This window comes from Motacilla alba, chromosome Z, assembly GCF_015832195.1.
Source record: "Motacilla alba alba isolate MOTALB_02 chromosome Z, Motacilla_alba_V1.0_pri, whole genome shotgun sequence".
NCBI lineage: Eukaryota > Metazoa > Chordata > Aves > Passeriformes > Motacillidae > Motacilla > Motacilla alba.
The window spans coordinates 52,690,983-52,712,840 of NC_052046.1; the positions used below are offsets into that span (position 1 = coordinate 52,690,983).

The 21,858-nt window shown below is 38.4% G+C and overlaps 1 protein-coding gene across 5 annotated transcripts in view; it reads right to left on the bottom strand.

The window, feature by feature from the left end:
• TLE4 (TLE family member 4, transcriptional corepressor) overlaps positions 1-21,858 on the bottom strand; it is a 99,915-nt gene that overhangs the window by 63,662 nt on the left and 14,395 nt on the right. For 3 of the 5 annotated variants that reach the window (XM_038123691.1, XM_038123689.1, XM_038123690.1), the window contains exon 5: positions 4,618-4,680. The exons of the other annotated variants lie outside the window; for them this stretch is intronic. In XM_038123691.1, coding sequence (XP_037979619.1) covers positions 4,618-4,680 — 63 coding nt within the window. The remainder of the gene's footprint in view (positions 1-4,617; positions 4,681-21,858) is intronic. 5 annotated transcript variants of the gene reach the window in all.

A 21,858-nucleotide genomic window follows, 5' to 3' on the forward strand; every position in this document is an offset into this window, starting at 1 on the left:
TGAGGGGCAGGGAGCCCAGGGGCCCGCTGAGCAGATGGCAGCAGGCTGGCTCAGCCTGAATTGGTACCCAAGGATGGGTGGTCCCAATACCTACCACATGTGCCAGAACACCCTCCTGAGCCAGCACACCAGCAACAAGCAGTATTACCTTAAAATCAAGCAGTACACTTGATCCGCTTGTCCATCTGTCCATCAAGTGATCATGTAGCAATTTACAGCCAAGTAAAAACAGCAACAACAAAAAAGGGTTACTTTTTCCCCAACCAAATATAGATATGGGGCTGCAACTTTCACACACATTTAATGCTAGCCTTTGTCTGCACACACAAGCAAATGACAGATCTGGGTTTTTTTCAGTGGTGGGAAAATAGTATTTTGCACTGCATTTAACATGCCAGAGCAATGAGCTCAGTACCCTGCCCCACCTGTCATGCAGACTAGTACCATTTCTCCTTTCTAACTTATTTTCTTGTTTCTTCTCCTCTTTTTGTGTTCTATACTGAGCAGTGTGCCTGTACTTGCCTTGTTTTGGAAAATCACTTCTTTTAAGTCTCACAGTGCGTAGCAGCAACTACAGAAACCACAAGAAAAATCTAGGCTTTTTCACCATCACATTGTCTCACCACACACTTGTCACCTAGCCCTGGCTTATGCACAGACCCTGCAACATGGTGGAAAATTCCCAGGCTTTTTATACCATGTCAGAGCTCTCCACAACTCCCAATGACAGGGGGAGCTGTATTGACAGCAAGTGAGCAGCCAAAATTCCCCCAGGCATGGACACAATTATACTGGTGTTAAAAACACCTAACTAACTACAGCCTGTCTTCAGGATCGCCACCAACATTCAAAGCAAAACTCACTGAAAAATTTGCTTTGAACAAGCAAGCAGCCTCTGCTATTCCTTACTTGTATTATTTTGTTGTTATATATGTTTAGAGGTAGTATAGGTCTTGTTTAAGAACTGCAGCACTGCCCCTCTTGGAAGCCCTATCTAGATACAGCATAATGAGACAAGGCCATGCCAAAAATGCTAGTGAGAACTGGAAAGCAAATACACATTTACCATGGAGTACAGCACACACCGTAAAAGCCACAAGGGACAAGTTGGGTCACTGCATCCAGGCACCATAACTCAGACAAGATATAATAACTACTTCAGAAAAATGTGAGAGCATTATTAGCAATATATGCATAAATTGCTAATGAGATGCATTCCTTGGCAGAAGGATTACAGATGTCCCAGAGTTTCCTTGCATTTACTGTTTAGCTCTAGTCTGGGGCAAGTCTGAGATGGAGGCAAATAATTCTGTCTTCTCAACCTCACATCTCAGACCAAAAGCTATTTCCTCTCATCAGTATCTAAGAACCCCTACTCTGCTTCTACATAATGGATCTCATACTCCTCATTCAAATTTACTGGACTTTAGAAACACCTCTAGGGGAAGTATGTACAAAGAAGAGCAAGCATATTATGGTCCACATCAACCTCTTAAAAGAAAAACCATCAACTGATATCAAAAAGTTTGAAAAGAAAAGACTCCAAGCAGAATTTCTTTTTGATGTTTATGTGTTTGCAAGCCAGTGCTTTGCATTTTATTACACCACAAGGTATATCTGATCACCTTAATGTGCACAGGGAACTGAAGATGCCTGTTCAAAAACAATCCATCTAGCTTGTTATTAGCTAGTTCACTGGCAGTTGGAAAGGAAAGTGAACCTCCCAAAGAAGTTTATTACAGCCTCCTTCAGACTTCCAAGATGCTTACATTGAGGCATGTAAGTTGACAGGGACCAGTCCTTGCTTCTCAAGCAGCTTTTGCAAGTAGTGCCAAGCTCCAAGTTGCCACAACTACAGCATTTGCTGTGTATCAGCCAGCTTGCATGTGTTTCATGAATATAAACACAGACAGTACTTACTCATAAGAAGGTGACTGTGATATGTATCTCCAGACACACTGAAAAAATGTCACTATCCAACACTTGAGGTCATTCAGCACAATAGCACAATAGCCCACAATAACAGCCAAAGGTTGCAACCAGCCACACATACCACCTTGAGCACACAGGAACTAGCCCCAGCTGGAAAGCCACAGGGTTGTGAAACTGTCATACTCTGCTGAAGCTGGTAAATTCAGTTGAGAAGTGTCAATTAGCAGAGGCACTGTCTATGCTATAGACATAAAATTAATTGCACTGTCCTGGCTAGGTCATTCAAGCATGGGAACATTGAACTATCTACCAACTGCAGCAGACAAAACTAAATTAACTGAATGACCACAACCTACATCCATGCAGGCACCCCTTTCATTTTATGTCATAGGAACTACTTTGAGCACACTTGTATCTCACTGTATCACACAGAGGTGGAAAATGACTGTTGCAGCACAGGAAGCCCAAAACCACAGCAGAAATTGAACACACATTGCCCCTGAGGTCCATTTCACATTTTTGACCACAGAATCACTCTTTCCTACAAAAATGGGAAGCTTGTATTTTTTGGCGTTGTTTATTTACAGTCTGCCTAAACTGGAATAAATGTAAAAACAAGGCACTAGTTGACTGTGTGTTTAGGCAGGTTAGAAATTTTGTTTTAAATATATGCTTAGATGATGTACAGCACAATAAAACTGACTGAGGCCTGCAGAATTTACTGAATACTTTACTGGACTGCCCCTAGAAACAAAGCAGACAGTAGCACACAGTAGGGTGATGTATTATAAATGCATCCTTTTCACAAGATCTCTAGTGATTTTGCCCACAATTTCTTACTTCTAAGTGAGTTATCACAAGCCATTGATTCCTTACAAAGTTAACAAGCAATAAGACAAGTTAACCTGGTGCTATTATGAGGCAATAATGTTGCCATCAGTGCATGCAACCACTGTATTTTGTTCATTTTTCCCTCAGGCACAATATAAAGAAGCCTGATCACATTCTTCAGCCACTATTCCACAATTAGACTGCATGTAAAATGCATAAACAGCAAAAGCATGCTGCAATTCAATTCTCTATTAATCTAGATGATGAAATAAAGAGACTTCCATTAAGACATTAACTTTTTAAAGACACAAATTAGAGAGAAACCAAGACTATCAGTATACTCAAACCTGAAGCTCAGTTCACTTTTGACACATCAGGGTATGCCAATATATACTGATTTAAATATGTATTCTTACTTGAAGAGGTCAAAAAATCAAGATTTTCCTAAACTTATTACAAAAAAAGTCACTGGCAGCTGCACTGTTGAGACATGTGAGAAGCTCTTTTATGCTTCCCCTCTCAATCCTTCCCTGCTGTCTATATATGGTATGCTATCTCTGAACAGCAAATAAAAACATGTAACTGCGCCCTATAGAGACTCTGAAGCAGTCAAAGTACAAAACAGCTACTTGTTTTAGATCTGTGAAGGACTTGAATTCTAGCCCTCCAGCAATGGAGCAAGAATATTACACATTGTTTAGTTTCCACAAGTCCATCTTAATAAGAAGAGAGTACAGTGCTACTCACAAACACTGTCAGGTTTTAGTTTTGATGGCATAATTTTTGTTTCAAATACACACAGATACACACACGTGTGGGCACACACAAAGCTCATTAGCTGGACAGCAACATGGAGCACACAGCCTCTCACTTGCAGTCAGCTGAGCAGCTCCCTTGAAAAGCACTGGCATTTTATGTAACAACTGAAAAGCCAGGAGGAAGTCACATAGTGTTCTCAGGCATGATGTTTTACAGATGCAATACATAAAAATACAACTTCCAAATCTGTCTTTGCAGCTACATATTGTATTGAAATTTAACCATGTGCTAAACTGATGCACACTAACCTGCACCAACAGATCCCAGTGTCCAGTCCCTTTTCTTCAGAGGGGTGGGCAAGGGAGGCCATTATGCACCAAAGGTTTCCTTTCACGAACCACACTTCCTATTTACTTCACACACACCAGTTGCTTGGAAGCTTCCTCATTAGCTCCCATCTACTCCCCTAAATCCCAGTGTCTTTTAAATTATCTACAATGCACTCACAATAATACTAGCAAATCATAATTTGAAGAAAATTAATGGTTAGAGAAATTAGCTCACAGTGAGTTTCAATTTTCTGTTTATATTCCCCAAATACACAAAAACATAAAAGGATTTAAGGTAGGAAGTAATCAGGGAAACAGAGAGAAAAAAGCCAACATAAAAACTGTGTTTCTATGCCTGCTGTGTTGAACATCACTATTCATGTACCAAAACAGAAGTTTCTGCCGAACTTTAATGATCACTGCCAAGGACGGCGCACAAATTATGCCTTTCTAGCATTTTTGCAAGATGTCTTTGATTTCAGATGCACAAAATCATAATTCCAAGAGAAACTACGCTGTACATTGAAGAAAAATATTTAAACTAAAATTCTGCTTTGACATGACAATACATTTCATTTCATAAATATATTTAAATGATATTATAATAGGCTTGAAGATAATGATGATAAAGTGATGACAGCACAATGGAAAGTCATCTACAAGTGCCAAGAGATCCATAAGTAAAGTCTCAACACAAAGTCCCACTTTTGTAATAGATACAATGATGCAATCATTTAGATCAGAAGCAGTACAAATGACTACCCACCTCTTGGGACAGGAAGGGAATGACTTGCGCACATATAGCATTCAGCCTCTTGACAATTTCTGCCTGCAAGTCACAACAAAAAAGAAGTTCAATTACATAAATTCTCAAATGCAATTGTCACCCATGAACCCTAAAGAGACATTTTTTTTCTTTCAACTCTGGCCATTCTCTGGCCAAGAGATGTTCTCAAAATAACAGAAGTGTTTGCACACGGATCCAAATGTACTTAGGAAGCCAGTGATTTCTGCTAAAAATATTAGAAGCTAAAATATTTTTCTTAAAAACCACTATTTTGAACTGATACAAAGAGTAGTTAGTTTTGATTACACAATCACATTAATTTCAAGAACAGAATCTTCAGGGGATGTAACAAAAAAGATAAACAAAATTCTGTGTATCAAACTGAACTCTCTCTTATGACGCAAAAGGAAGGATCACTTCAAATAAAAGCAATGCCATTGTAAGCAAAGGGAACAAATACACCATTTACTTGTAACAGTGCATATCATGAGAACATTAGCATTGCAATATACAATCTTACTGATAAGCATTCTGCCATATATTTCAGAAAGGAATACCCCAGTCTTGTAACACACTTCTGCTGTTATCTATCCTCCTGGTTAGTAGTAGTTACTTTCATGTGCAATTGTAACCACAAATTAATAATACACGATGTTTTATTTTCATATCAGAGATCAATTCTCTGTATTTAATTTGAAAATCTCAATAGAGGCACAGGAGATCTGTTTAAATAACACAAGAAATACAGCTCCAGAAGGAGAACATTCAAAGCCACACAGACTTTCCTACCATAAATCATAATTTTCTTACACAAAATTCTAACCAGGATCAGTTTCTCATTTTACGATCAGACAGAATGCTTTTCCCCTTGCAAAGTCATGAATCATGGGATGAAGACATACTAACATGCAATTTAGCATTCCTTCTTCTTAAAGCAAACCTTCCAGCCTTTTTGCTATGCTGTCTTTTAAATAGCAAACACTTGGAAAAGAATCTGTAGATCAGAAAGGCTCACAAGTAGCAGTAAAAAATCAGAAGTTCATATAAAATAAATCTGGGTTCAAGGAATATTACAGTTAGAGAGCTATGTTACCAGCAGATATGGTTTGCAAGAGGTAAGAGCACATGTGCAACTAACTCTGCCCCCTTGTGCATACTGTGTGATACACACACTTAATACATGCTATTTTGGAATACACTTCTCCCTCTCTCTGAAACCCACCTAGATTCTCATATACTATTTATATAGCAATTTCTATGTTAAACTGTCCTTGTATCTCCTCATTGGTCTTCACTGTTTATGCAAGTCCTCAAATCATAAAATTTATGCATTTTAATGATTTTTTGTATTTGTTTACTACATCTTTTCTATTTAATCAGCAGCACAGGTACCTTATAGGATACTTTATAATATGCTCTGTTCAGCAAAAATCTAAATTATCCCCAAATTTCAAATACATCTGTAGTATCAGATATCCCACAAGGCAAAACTTAAATATTCCTTTAAACAGACAGCATTCACTATACAAGTTGACAAGTAAATTTATTAACTATTTGTTACACAGAGCAGCACAGGGAGTGACAAGTTGTGTGCACCTAAGCTTCAGCCAGAAAGGCTGCACAATCCAATACAGCGTTACTTGAATAACAGTATTTGATTAAGGAAATGTAAACTGTAATATAAGGCACAGCTGTAAAGTACCTGCTCTTAGTGGTTCAAGCACCATCAGTCTAGTCATTTCCAAATTTTGGGTTCCAGTCACACTGCTATTTTTTTTTGAGAAATTTCCTGAGTGCCCTAAAGCCAGTGAGAAAGCAACACATTCTATTCTTCAAGGTTTTCCACATGAGCAGAAAATTCCCCAGTGCTCCTGTCTTGGCATAAGCTGAAGCCAGTATCTTGCCATTTAACATACACATGTGCCTTCGTAAAAAAAAAAAAAAAAAAAAAAAAAAAAAAAAGGCACATCATGCTTTCTTTTGCTGCAAAACCACTCCTCCCCATCTTTAAAAGGCATGGCACAACCTTGCCCTGAACAGCTCCACTGAGGTAGTTTTTGGAAAACCCCTTTTCTACCACCACAGCTACATCAGCTAGATACCTTTACTGCTCTGCTAAGGAACTGAGATCAAAACCAGTTCAAAGTGCCATGCAGGAGCTCAGCGTCTAATTTTAAAAAGCTTGTAGATTCATAGATTTTAAGGCCAGAAGGGACTGTTACAATTGTCTTATTTGACCTTCTGGGTAACACAGGCTGTAAAACTTCACTGGCTTCCCCATCAAACCCGCAAATTACCGTTCAGCTAGAATATAGCTTCGTCAACAAAAATAATTTTATTCAATTCACTTTGAGGCATTTCTTCTCAAGTAAGGTACTCAACCATAGATACTTCAAGTTATTTCAGTTATGATGTTTTTCTTTTGATCACTTCTCTTTCCTCTCCCCGACAGAAGTATGTCTCCCTTCTACTGCCTACTTCTCTTCTGGCCAATGTGGCTGAAATATATTTGCTCAGTATTTATATAAAAATTCACCTCTGGCAGATTCTGAACCTGGGAAATGAACCAGGTTCATTTCCGAACCTGGAAACCTTTTGGAAAAAGAGTTTTCTAAAAGGCTGTAAGCAACTGAAAGCAGGTGGCTGAATATGCACAGTTACACAACGGCAATAAATCTCTTGATATCAATCCCACTGGAGTGCAGAAGTCCTTTCATGCTATACACAGGGAAGAGAGCTGATGGAGACAGCACCCACCTCAGGCTATGGAGAAGAAAAATAGCTAAAACAGCTTTAAGTAATGTCAAAACATCCCTCAGCAGCATTTCTCTGGTAGGCCAATCACAACAAAGCCAAAAAGCCCTTGTTATGCTGAAGTGTTTGCATTTTTTTCCTTATTAAAACAGTCTTTCCCTAACAAAAAGCATCCCCAGTTGCATGGCTGTGCATACAGTTATCATCCTACAAACTCAGACAGCAAGGAAACAGCCCAGCTGAGCAGCAGCAGACTGTAGAGACACAGCATGACTGAGACACAGACTGTCTACCTTTGGAGACCACATGCAGTCTGAAGGCAAAAAGGAAAACACTGTGTACATGCACAAATGATAGGAAGGCACATGTTCTGTACCAAGAAAAGTCTCATACTAGACATTTTCACACAGTAAAAATGAAGTACACTCTGTCTCAATACTTCAACTGTTTCGACAATTAACTGCAGGAGATAATGCCACAGCAACAGGCTTGATTGTCTTCCACAAAACATACACGAGAAAGGAGTTGCTACCAGAAGCTGGTTGGGTGGGTTTCTTGAGATGCTGCCCTGAAGCTTGAAGGTGTAGGTACTGATGACATGGATTAGCATCTCAGTAGACCTATTTCTAGTACCCCTGGAGGAAGCCAGGAAACTCATTCTTCTTTGCCTAAGGTACAATCTCCAACACAAGGTAAAGCACAAATTCACATTTCTACTCACACACATTTTTACAAACCTACATTTGAACAACAGTTCAGGATTTCTTTTTTCTGTTAGGCATCAGGTCAATGGGTTTTTCATCATCAGTCTAACTGCCAAGTGAAGGAGAAAGTATGATTTCATAAAACCAGGCATCCAAATCCTCATAGGGAAGTCAAAGTTGCCTCAGGAACACGGCTGCTTCCACAGTCATCTAATTTTACTTCTTTTGTCCCACAGGATCAGGCTTTAGAGAGGCTTCATTTATTTACAGGCCCTTCCACTGGGCTTCAGTTATCAGCCAACAATGCTGTGGACACACTTCTAATAGCCTATGTTTTGAAACCAAGTCTAATCTGATGGCACAGTGCCCAAACTCCTTTTCCAGCATAGCCATTAAAGGATGTAGGTTATTGCTGTTGTCACCATTGATATTTGTCATTGTAATGTAATTAGGGCCCTAAAATGATGCATTACAGCCCTTGGCACAGCTTCTATTAAAATCTTTTCTTCTGCTCACTGAACTGCGACCTGCTTTCTGATGAATAACAGACAGACAGCTTTAGGGTGAGGAACAGATTCATCAAAGTAGTATTTCCCAGCTCTGGAAATAAAATAAATAAATAAATGAGTACAAGGGCAACCTAGAAAGAAAAACACAAGGCAGGGGTGGGGGGGGGGGGGAGGTGAGGGGGATGGAAAGCAAACAGCGTACTTGAATTTCATCTGACCACTTGAAATTCTGATTGCATCTAATGAATCTTTCTTAGGACAATATATTCCCAGCCTGTGAATCACATGGTTAATCAGGCTCTAATCTACTATCCATCAGCCTATGCCAGCACTGTAAATTCCAATTACATTTATAGGTTATGTGGGTCATGCATTCCCAAACAACTATATTCATGGATATCCCATGTAAACTGGCACATTTTCTGAAATGCTGTTGTTAGTGTTACTGAATGTTACAATACTATTCAAAGCTTTATGAAAGCTTCTGATAAACAACTGCTAAATTATTGCCTGTGGATACAGCGTGACGCTCTGAAATAGCATTAATGGCCCAATAAAAGGGTGACTGTTCATGCCAAAATATCAAAAAGATAGCTTTTGCTGCCACAGTTTGTCAAATCTGTTAACAAACACAGACAGTTCTACTACTCCTTTCCCTGAACACAAAAGATGCTTGGTTTTGCATAAAAAACACACCAGCATGGAAGCAGAAAAGATGAAGGAGGCAGAAAGGAAAGGCTTGTGCTCAAATCGCCTTTTTGCTTATGTAATGCAAGTTTTTATTGTTTGCATCCTTTGGGAGACACCTACAAGACACTGTTTTAAAAAATTTGATCACTTTTCCTTGACATTTACATGGCATCATTTTAATAAGAGAAAGATTAAATATTTATTAACTTCAGTGTTAACTTTTTCTTTTTTTCTGCATACGAAGAGATAATAATAAAATCACTGTACCAGAATCTGGTCCCAGTAAAGTTATAAAGACCCATATCAGTTAACAGTCCCCTCCAGCACGGTTGCAGGGATTCAACACAAGAGCAAAAGCTTAAGTTTCTGATTCAGACAGTGAAATTTTTTTGACCAGATGGTTAAATGGTACTTAATTTCCTAAATACACCCAAAAACCTGAGACCTTAAGTTCACAAGTGCCTACAAAGCAGTCTGAAAGATGTTCAAAGGTAAGTCCGTAGACGAGACTATACCTTAGGCCACTTGAGGTGACCCAGTAAAGCTGGTCCTTGGAGTACAACCATGGCTCCACAGCTATCAGCTGCAGGAAAAGAGGAGCACGTGATGGACCATTAGAATTCTAAAACCCTTTCAGGATGGCAACACAGTGGTTTAAGTCAATTTATCCTTGCCACACACAGCTAAAATAGGGCATAAGTACTCGGTTAAATATGTTCACATACCTTAATTAGCATTTTAGCATATGTCCCAATTCTTAGCACTGATGGAGATTAAAAAAGAAGCAAGAGTCTATAAACTCCAGATATTAAAGTATTCAGAAATGTTCTAATAGACAGAAAGTTCAGAATAAATTTGTTGCTCAAAAATATCTATTTGCACTCCCTTTTTCCTGGGGGGAAAAAAAAACCCCATAAATGATTCTGTGGAAAAAAGAAAATTGGGATTTTATTTATAGCTCATAAACTTTGGGAAAATATTTCCACTATATTTCACAAAGTTCCATGGTTATTACAATTACAAAAAAATGCTGGTAAAGAATTACCACTGGAGGCTTTAGGTTTGTCGGTGGAATGGAAACAAAACTACTATATATGTATTGTTGAAATAAAGCAGAATAATAAAACATTATTGGGAAGCCCATTTCAGCAGCCAGTAGGAAGAAGAATATATGCAATTACGCTTTCAGAAAAATAATCTGCAACAACTGTTATTTCAGGTTTAATTTGTTCTACACAATGCAGTCTTTGCCAAAAAGATCAATCTACTTTATTAAGTGCTTACCAAGAACACATGCACACACCCTAAACAAGCATTTCACAAATTAGTGAGAACAAAAAAACATTATTACACTGTATGAAACATATCATGATTCTGAATAAAGCAAGCAAAAAAGCTAATCTTAGTATTTCACAGAAAATTAACTCCTCATTCATAAAGAAGAATGTGTTTTGTTTTAATCACAGACTTTTGTCTGGAAATGCTTACTCCAGTTCTACAGAACTGGAGGAAATACTACAAGCCTTGAATATGAAATTTCTCTTCAGCCCTAAAGAAATGGTGTTTGGAAACCAAGACACAAAGAGTCTACCCTTGTAGTCAAAGCAAGTGGAAGGAAAAGACCTTCTTACCTTCTGTGCTAAGCAGGACACTAAATAAAAAAGATCTTCACCAAGCCAATTGCTGATGTTAAAGAGAAACAATTTTAGCAATGCACATACAAGTAACCACCGCCACCAGACTGCCAAATAACCACAAGTACCATTCTCCACTTCACTTTCCTACCAACTTTTTTGCAAACATCCCAGCAAAGCTCATAAAGTGATGTAACTTTCCCTTCGCAAGTTAATTTAGTGTTTTGTGAGTTAATTTATTTGCCTATTTTGCAAAAAATACAACAAACAGCAACATAAGCAATAAACTGGAGTGGAAGACTTCTCAAAAATCAATTTTCTAATGTACATACTTCTCTGTGGGCTGCTGAAGTGAATTGATAAGACACAGCTTTTATTTAATGTCTCAAGAATCACGTGGAGCTGAACTGAGCACAAAAGGATACATCCTGAATCATTCATTATTAAGACAGTAAAAAGCAAGTCAAGTAGGGTGACATATAAACATGCATTAAGCCTGTCACCAGATGAAGCTGATGGTATTTTGTTAAAATCAACTTATATCAGCAAGTAGGGGAACAGAAATGCACAGCCTGGAGATTACCAAAGTTCTTCAGTTGCTCAGGCAGCCATGAAGCTGCATCTTGCCCTGATATATGTACCTGCAGAGCATCCAGAAAAAGGCTGCAAGTGGAACTTGAAATGACAAAGACTGGCTTCAATTTCCATTCCTCAAAGGCAGCAGGAAACACTTGCTGAAAAATCAGACACAAATGAGTAAAAGGACACTGCCACAGGAAATGCTGTTTCCGTCAGTAGAGCTTTGAAATCCTCTTTAAGGTACTATGCCTTCACGTACAAGCAATCCTCAGCATTTCACAGCAATACTTTTTTTGTGAAATATGTCCTCATTACATAGGGATGAGAACTTTCCACCGTTCTCTACCAATTTTTAAACTGTGACTTCACAGTAAAATAAAATACAGAGAAAAAAAATTTTAAACTTATAGACCTGTGGCACCACACTAAGGCAGCTTCAGCTAGAAGTTCAGTATTTTGCATCTGTTCCCTAGCTGCAATTAGTTCAGAATTTCCCATTTTAATCTTTCCCATAACTGCTGAAAGACAATAGCACATGCACAATCTCTTACTACTCAGTTTCTCACACGCTCTGCCAAAGAGTCTGACCACAATTCTGCACCTGCTGGAATGGCACAAGCCAGTCTGAGCCTGTCCTTGCAGCTATATGCATATATTTAGTTAGGGGAAGAAAAGTCTCCTATGTATTTATTTACATCACAAGTTTTTTTACACTTCATTTCACAAGAGCGACACGAAAATTACTTGGAAATGACTACTGCAGATCAGTAGTAGTTTTAATGCTATATCATGAAAAAATTAACAACGACAAGAAAAGACTGACAGAGTAAAAACTTGTTCTCTGAAGGACTGTGTTTAACTTCAGGCGGTGGCCTTAATTGCTCTGAAAAAATATTAAGGCGTAAGATTTAATGAAAAAGGTGAAAATATCTAGCATTTTAATCTAAAAGAAACCATGCTTTTAAAATTTACATATATTGTGCTTACAAAAGAGGGTTCTAATTTATAAAAAAATAATTTTACCACAAACACTGCAATAATTTTCCCACTACAAAATGGAACCATCGATGTCCACTTCTGATCCTTGCTAGAAATTCACTTTCGTCTGCAAATACATATAAAGGAAGACTCAGGAGTAGCTGTAGGTACCTGTTATCTTGCATCCACTCTCTATACTATGCCTACACTGCTTACTCTGGAGCAGCGTGCTTCAAATGTTAATCACTTAGAAAATAATATGCTACCAGAGTTGAGAACTGCAAAGATTGAGACAGATTTCCAGTTACACCTAAAAAACTTATACTTTACAGTCCTGATACGTGCAGAAAGCACTGCAACCAGTGGCAACATACAACAGTCTGCAAAGAAAGAAAATTAAGTTTCTCCAGCAAGTAATGCGCTCTTACAGGTTTTAATGAACTACATAAAACCAATCAACAAACTGATAAAAGCGGCAATCAGAAGTCACCCAAAAAAACAGGAAATACAATGTGACTGCTGAACTCAAGTGGTTTTACTTCCAAACTCATCTGGAAGCCAGGAAACAGTCCTTCTGCATCTGGAACAAGACTACTATTTCTCTTGCACCTTTGGTTTTCTTTGCCTGCCTCAGCCGTGAAGGTTAGGAAGGTGGAGTCCATAGTTTGTCTGATTCACTGATAGTCACACTTGATTGTGTTTGCTTGCAGAAAAGAAAATACTAAGAATAAACACTGATCTGTTTGGTGGATTTGTTAATTCCTCAGAGTGCTTCGAAACTTTGCTGTGTATTACCTCCAATTATTCATTTCTTCTTCCTACCTGGCAGTTTCTCAAAACATCACAAACAACAGTCAAATTGCTCAAAAAATGAAAAGATAGAAAGTTTTTATTTAAAGGAAACAACATTTTAACTCATAGCCATTACCATGAAAATGAGCAATACTCAGATGCAATTTCTTCAGATTAACACAACGGATTTTAGTATTTGAAACAATAGACAAAAATATTGCCCCTTTTAAGCCAATACAGAACAGCACCATTTTAACATCCCTGAAAGAGATGAAAAATCAGTGCAATGGATTCTGTGGCAATGGTATTTTCAAGTTCCAATTTTGAATCCTTATGAAGACAGAAACGCAAATAAGGTGTTACTCTCTCACATTTTAAACCAACTGATGTATGATACCTGCTAATTCTTTCTCAAGATAAAGAAATGATTCATACTCTATCAAATCCCAGTTGCTGGAATAGAGTGTTCATCTGAGAAGCAGAATACATTTAGGACACCTATCTCCCTTTCTGATCTAACAAGTTTTTAGTTTGTTAAATCAACATACTACAAGTGAAAGTTTACTAAAATACTGTGAATGTATACATAGGACACATTTCCTTTTACTCCAAATTTAAATGCAAGTTTCAGCTTCAGGCACTGGCTCATGATTTCCTCATGCTTCATATGGCAATACCACAGACCTACAGAAGCACCAACTAAAATCTTCCAGTCCCCTGTAGGTCACAGCAGCTTGTCAGTAGGAGCTCTCACCATGGATGACACAGCCACTGAGGATCCCAATTCTCTTTCTCTGGAGCATGCTGCCCTGAGGGTACAAGGGATGGTGCCATGGAGTTGGGGACCTGAGCAGAATGGCCAACAAATAAAGACTGGACATTCCACACTTGACATATCTCAGTATCATCTCACACTCAGATGATACTGATTCCTATTTGCATTTTTTAAGTAAAAGACTTGCTGCAGCAACCAGTTCAACAGGAGCGGACTCCTGATGCGGCAAAATACTGCTTTCCGAAAAGGAACAAAAAAAAAAAAAAAAAAAAAAAAAAGACCATAGTTCCAAATTCTATTGAGAAGAAAATATATTGATATGAATTGTCCCTGCTCATCATTTCAATCATCGTTCATCATAACTACCTCTGCTGAAAATAACTATTCCAATTTCAGCATTTCCGCAATTAGGATTTCTTGCTATTTTTCCTCCTAAGTGAAAGACAATGAAAGAATAAGTCTTTTAAGCCTTTAACATATGAATACCTAACAAGTGTTAGTTTCACTAGAAAAAAAAACTCTAAAATAATCAGGTAGTTTACAATTCTCTTTTTAGCCTTCCTAAGAAGACATATTTGTAAAGCAATTTGTAGGACATGCATGCTTAATATGTTCACAAAAATTCTCTCATCCAAGACAGCTGGATACACTAAGTACATCTTGATGTTCAATTCATTCAAATGGCATTTCCCCAGTAAAACTCCTACCAGGACAGAATCTGAGTCAAGCAACACCTAATGGCATTTATCTTGAAATTACATCAGCATTATTGAAGTTTTCACACACTCTTCATCTAAAAGGGATTTCAACATAAAATAACTTTTTTGTAGAAAAGCAAAGTTTAAGGCAATGCCATAAAAAGCAGAAAAGGAGGAATACAGCAAGAAGAACTATCTGGTTAGGAAATGCAGATTTCATGAAACGTTTTCCAGTGTGTAACTTCTGTAGGATCACCCTTTGTGGAGAGCTACTATGAACTGCATTAATTCCAGACAGATACTAAAGATACACTGTATGTTAAATGTGCTTTTCATGATATTACACCTATGAACTCTAATAAGAGCATCTAGAACATGGTAAACACATGAAATATATGGGGTAAGTAACTCTCTAAACAGATAACCATGTGATTAAAGCAGTTCTCCTTAAACACGTTCATATTAAAAGAGGCATTAGTCAGAAGAAGATTCCTTCACAAAGTTGTACTAGTTTCATACCCATGATCCTCTACTATAAATATGTCTGGGCCAGAAACATGGATTGCACACTCACCAATTATGATGCACTAGGCAGAGAAGATGCCTTAATCCACAGAAGTAGCCCTTAGTCCAGTTACTCCTTCTTGCACCATCCTTCTATTGATAATATTTTTGTGGGCATGTGATAAACTAAGCAATGAATTTATCCACACTGAAGCAGAGCCCACTTCCAAATGAAACAACTACATTTTTTTCAAATACACACACCATCCCAGGCCCAGTTTACCACAGGGTTGACCCAAATGCAGGATCACCCCTCACATTACCACTGCCATCTTCTGCCTTCAAATTGCACAGAAGACCTCAGCCCTGGACACACAAAATCTCCAAGGTGAGACTTTTTCTGAGCACTCCTTTGAGTCAGAAAACAAAAGCACAGTTAAGGGAGTAGACCATGCAGCAGCATTTTTGTCAAGCTGCTCATTTTATTAGTGATACCAGTAGTCCTCTGGGCAAGATAAGGCACCCTGTGTCACTTCCGCCACTACACTGCCACCAAATCACATTGGTATCAATCATATCCTAATCTTGTCACCTCTCAGGTCAGTATCATGATTGGTATAGTCTGAAGTTTCAACTAGCCTTTAGAGCCACCTGTTAGATATCTGGTAAATCAAAAAACCAATACCCAACCTCACAGTGAATTCAAAGCAATAAATAAATATAAACAAGTGCAAATTAGTGGCAGACACACCAAGTCAGTACTGGTCAAATGAAGAAATTAAATACTGCGGTCAAAACTGTGAAGAAAAACCCACACTCACAAAACAATGCATGTTTGTTTTTGTTTTTTTTATTTATAGCAGACAGAATGAGAGACAGCAAAACCACATTTCCGTGCCCTGTCTGTTGTGGATTTAATGGATTTCTAGCTTTTTGACATGGAATAATTCTATGGTGTCCCAAAATGTAGTCTCTGGGCTTGTTAATTTCATATTTAGTTTGCTAGGTCTGTAATCTTGACACTCTTTTAATCAAAAAGATTTCAGGCGAGCATTTACATGAAAAATACTCATTCAAATCCTAACATTTTGCCCACAAAGATACAAAGAGGTTGGATATATTCTGTTTTATGAAAATCTGTTTTGCACAAAGTATGATAATTATTCCTTTTTGTAATAGCAGCTTCCCATGACAATTAGAGACTTAGTAGTGCTATTCTGTTTGCATTAGAAATTTGCCAGAAATTCAAGAAAGGAAACTTTAAATTACTGAACTACCTACCAACAGTTTGCAAACCTGCTTGTGTAAAATCATTATCTGTTTTTCACAAAAGAAGCAGAAAATGCGGGGAGGAATAGGATGAAAAATAGGTTTCATGACAAGCAGATACTTCCTTTGTGTGAGCTTCAGTGAAGATGTGAGAATAAGTTGGAAAATAGTATACTTCAATATAAAGTTAAATCAGTTTAAAATTACTGATTTATATATGGAAATAAGTCCCTTTTCACTACTATAACACACCAAGTGTGGGCGAAAGTAAGGGAAAGAGAAATGAGGAAACATTTACTTTTTTATGTCACCAGCAAGGGATACAATTACTTTTACCATCACAAGTATAACTTCTGCTCCCAAACACAAAACCGAAGTTGCTTTAAATTAGCTACAGGATAACCCAAGGAGCTAGATAAATACTCAGCACAGTCAAAACTTGCTGAATACTCAATTATTAAGGATCTGAGCAAGTCTGTTTAAGCACACCTGTGTGTACTTCAGTCATACTCCTAAATACCACCCACATGCACCAAACACCACTTTATTTTAACTCTCTACCTGTAAACAAAGTATTCAAAATAGATGCCGTTTTTCTGGAGTCTAAAGCAATACAGAATTACTTTCAATAGCCCCTGCAGAACCCATGTTCTGGATGTAAATCAGATTTTCTCCAGCTCTACTGACTAACATAGACTGTACACAGAGAGATTTTATAGTTTTGTTAAATTCATAGCTGCTCTGCATCCAAAGGTGACTCACCTTCTGAGGGAGGGTAACTACAATAGGTAGAAGCAAACTGATGCTCAAATACAGAAAACTACCTGCTTTACCACCTAAATTCCACTGCTTCACCAAAGTGGAAAAGCAGAGCAGTGTTGCAGTAGAGAGAACCAGATATCAAACCTTTCTTTTATATCGTATTGAAGAGAGTCCTTAGACTGGTACTTCTTTTCAGAAGTTCAACTTGCATCTATGCTCAAATTACATTTACAGCTTCTCTCGTGTAGGCTATTTATATACTGAGGAGTGATGATTCAGTCAAAGCTGTGATCCTCACTACTGAATACAAAGCTGGTTTGCCTAATCTTTTGACATCTCTCATGGTCATCACCTTCCTTCCTTCAACCTCTGCAATAAATAAATCAAGAAAGAGCCTTGAGGAATTCATTGTCTAGTGGGCAGGTAAAAATACAATAATGGTTAAAAAGAGATTGGGAAACTATCTATTTGAGAGCTACATCAAGATCGCGCCTCAGACTAATTCTGCATTATTCCACATAGAACCACTCAGCACAGAAAAGTGTATCAAACTCCCAATTATCCATAATTTTACAATGTAATTGCTTGTACCAGAGAACCAAGATCCCACGTGCTGCAAACACTCATGCATAGCTACACATGCATTGTAGAGGTTTGGGCACACAGGTCGCATGAATATTACCTGAAGGTAAGAAATTTTGTTTAGGTTTTCCCCGAAAAATCCCACCCAGGTAAAAAAGCAGTATTATCCCACTGCCCAAATGGAGAACAGAGGCTGAGAAGATGGACTACCACAGGCAAACTTCCTCAATACAAACCAAAGCATTGACTGCACTGCCAATGAAAGGAACCCGTTAATTGCAGCTGGAACAGAAGATAGCAGAATTCACATGGGAAACAAAAAGAGGACAAAACTGTCTTGGAAGAGAGCACTCTGCCCCAAGCATACCACACTATTAGATAAACACAGTCACTTCTAAGTGACTCCCATGTAATAGCATCTCAACTCCTGTTTCTTAACACTCTGCTCTCCAAACAATCCCCTGTGGTAAGGGCAACGCTTCAGGAAACAATATTACTTCCACTTCCCAGACAGAGATCTGAAGCAGTGAAAGCCACAGGTGAAGTCTCGAGAAGATATGTAATGGGATTTTAAAAAATATCTTAACACACTAGACATGTAATTCTGCAGAATGTTAGCAAGAGACAGACACTCAAGAGGATTTTCTAGAATACCTAAGCATATGAGGGCTTCTATCCTTACTTACAGCTATGTAAATGTAGCTTTGCATCCTAAAAAAAACCAGAGCACATTACCAGAAAAATCCCAAACTACAGTCTTCAGCCCCTAGTTTCCCCACTCAGGAATGACACAGTGATGAAGTCAACCAAAAGTGCACACGAGTTTCCACCTTCAGCACTGAAGCTACCCACTAACCCTGCTGAGTCTTTGGCTTAAAAATTATCGAGTTCTTTGCCACACAGCCCACAACTCAGCCCTGCAAAAACCTTGTCCCTGCAACTCCTGCAACTCAGTGCTTCTCCAGCCATGTTCCCCAGACAGCTGAGAATCTCTGCTAGCATTTTATTCAGACATAAAATACAGCAGCAACACATCAAAAAAAAAAGAGTGGAGATCTGGCAGACTTGTGTGTAATAGCATACTGGTTGAAGAACTTAGTCGGACCAATTTATACACTACTTATATTCTTTCTTTAGTTCTCTTTCCCTGTCTAATAGGTTTCTGTGAAAAGTGGAAATACACCAAATTCTTCCCCGGAGACGGAAAGTCTCTTTTCCAGTCCCTGCTTAGAACCAACGTACATGAAAAAACATCACAGACTAAACCATGTAAATAGGTTTTGGGCAGGGACTGTAACCCATTACAAGTCATCCAGCTGACCAGAGTCTTTCCAGGGGGGGACAGCACAGAACACACCTCTCCTCTTTCAGCTTTAGTGGACCATTAAAAATCTCACACAAACCAGTGTTTTCTGCTGGGTATATCAGGCATTTTCCTGGGACAGAAGAAACATGGGTCGTGCGAGTAGACAAAAAAAAACAGCTGAACTGAGACGAAACAAGAGTCCTGCCTTCTGCAGCTTGTTTAAGAAAAATCCATACTATGTTTCTACTCTGATATAAACATTAGATGCCACTCTCTGAAAAGTGATTCTGAAACTACTAAGCCAAGGCAATGTGTCCTGACAGCACCAACTCTGGTGACTTCAAGCAATGAGAGATTTGAGACATTCCTGCAACTTCATCATTCCCCTATGAAGTACCCTCCGTGTGTGCGCTAGATTTCTTTGGTACCGTGCTGAGTCACTTACACCACACACATCAAGCACTTGTCTGTCCTCGTCCTGCAGCCCAGTGGTGCAAAAGTGCCCGTACCATTGCTCCCATCTTGTTGCATAGAGCAGTCAAAGTAGCTTACCCAATATCTCACAGGAATCTCTTGACAGCATAGTCCAGAAACTTGCACCAGCTTCCCTCCAAGCCCCAGATCCTGACAGCTGCATCTCATCCACCAGTTTTCTGCCTTGCTTTACATTAATACAGAGAGGCATTTCCTGTGTCTATAGGTTTTCAGGCTCTCAATGTCTGTCACAGGCTTGAAAAAAACCCTCTTGACCCTTAATGCAGTGCATACTTACAGCTACATTTTTCTTTCAAAATGTGTAAACTAAGATTACCCCAGGATTCTTTCACCAACATAAAGAGATGTTAAAAATCAAGGCTTCAGACAAAATACAAACCTGAGTTCCAAGCACAAAAACAGAGCTAACAGAAACAATGGACAAAAGATAATTCCTACATTCATAAGGTCTCTATGTCCATTTGACTGAAAGAATATTTGAAAAAAATGTTGCATATGCAAAGAAACTAGACATTTCTATCTGCAAAGAAAAGTCTCTTGTCTTTTCATGGACGAAGGTTCTTTATGTGTATAACAGCAAGGCTGCTAATATTATTTTAAAAGCATCTTGTATACATGCTTGAAAACTCATCTTCAAACAGAAACCTACAACCTCAGAACGAAAAAAGCAACCACATGTATGCTCAGGGGGGCCCTCTTCTTGTACAGTCTTGTGGTGTTGCTGCTTTTTACATCTCTACACATGATCAAACCTAAGAACAAGAACAATTTTCATCTTTGGTAGATTGTGGCTTTAGAAAAAATGTCAGAAAGAAACCATGCCCCAGAAATTTCTAGGATGTCACAGGCACACAATTGTAAGACTTTCTTACACCACCAACAACTGAAACACGAGGCATTTTTGGTGTCACTAGTCTATAGAGATAAACCAGGGAACTTTGTGGGGGTAAGAAAACTAACTGCCTTGTAGATATCAATGGAAAATGTTCTATTTATGTTCTTCACATTCAGGACACATTATTAGCTATGTTTTCCACCTCTAGAAAAGACTTAAAGTAGGGAGATGCAAAGGAAGCAGGGTATCACTCTTGAATTAATTAAACCAACAATTTGCTTTTCAAGAATAGATACATAAAAAGTAACTCTGACATAAAAAGTCCCTTGACATTTTGATGAAATTGCCAAGGATATTTAATACAGCAAATAAGCAGGAAAGCCTCATCAATGCTTGATTTTGCTGTTGTTTTAGATATTGTTTAAGAAGAGACAGAAAGAAAACATACATCTTTCCAGCAGAAATTAGGAAGTACTGATAAAAACTGTAAATAAGCAACATGTTCAGACTGCAACAGCCTTCTGCAATCTGGACAGAAAGTCTACTGGTCAAATTGATTATAAGAATAGACAATCTATCCTTTGTTAACACACTGAGAGACGCATACAGGGAGTATTTTATGCCCAAAGTCTTTCAAACCTTGTGTTATTCAAGACTGTGGATGTGTATTTCAAGAAGAGGCATCTGCTTTGTATCTACTAGTCACATGCTCTACAAAATTACAGAAACCCGACATCAGTGGTGTTGTAGCTGACTCTCTTTTACACATCAGCAGAGCGCCATCTTTCAAAGAGGGCACCAAGAAAGTGGATGGTTCTCATACAGAGTGAATGGCACTGCAAGGAAGTCAGCGATATGAGAAGAAAATCAATTAAACAGCTTCCTCCAAACATTCTCTTTTCTTTGCCTTCTCCCTCAAATGGAAAAGTGTAAGTGTTTTGGCCCGGTTTGGTCTTACGCTCTTTCCTTCTCCAAATGTTACCACAAAGACCTGACTCTGCTATTTCCAACTTTGATCTCCAAATACAATTAACAGAATAGCAGACAGCAGGACAGCTCAAGTACCTGTGGTATTATATCTCCTGGTAACCTCTGGAACCTCTAAGGACAAAGGAGACTCCAAAGCAGTTAAGGTACTTAACTGGACCTTGTTACACAGTGAACATGGGTTTGGAAGGAGTCCTCTTCCTTCCACAGCAAACACATCTTCATTCAATATTCAGTGATTCTCTAGAATCTCTCATCTAATAATGGATGTTAAGTAACTAAATCTTAGATCACGCCCCATGACGTGCATATCACTACCATTTCAGTGAGAGACAGAAATGTCACAAGACTGTTGCAAAGGGCTGCA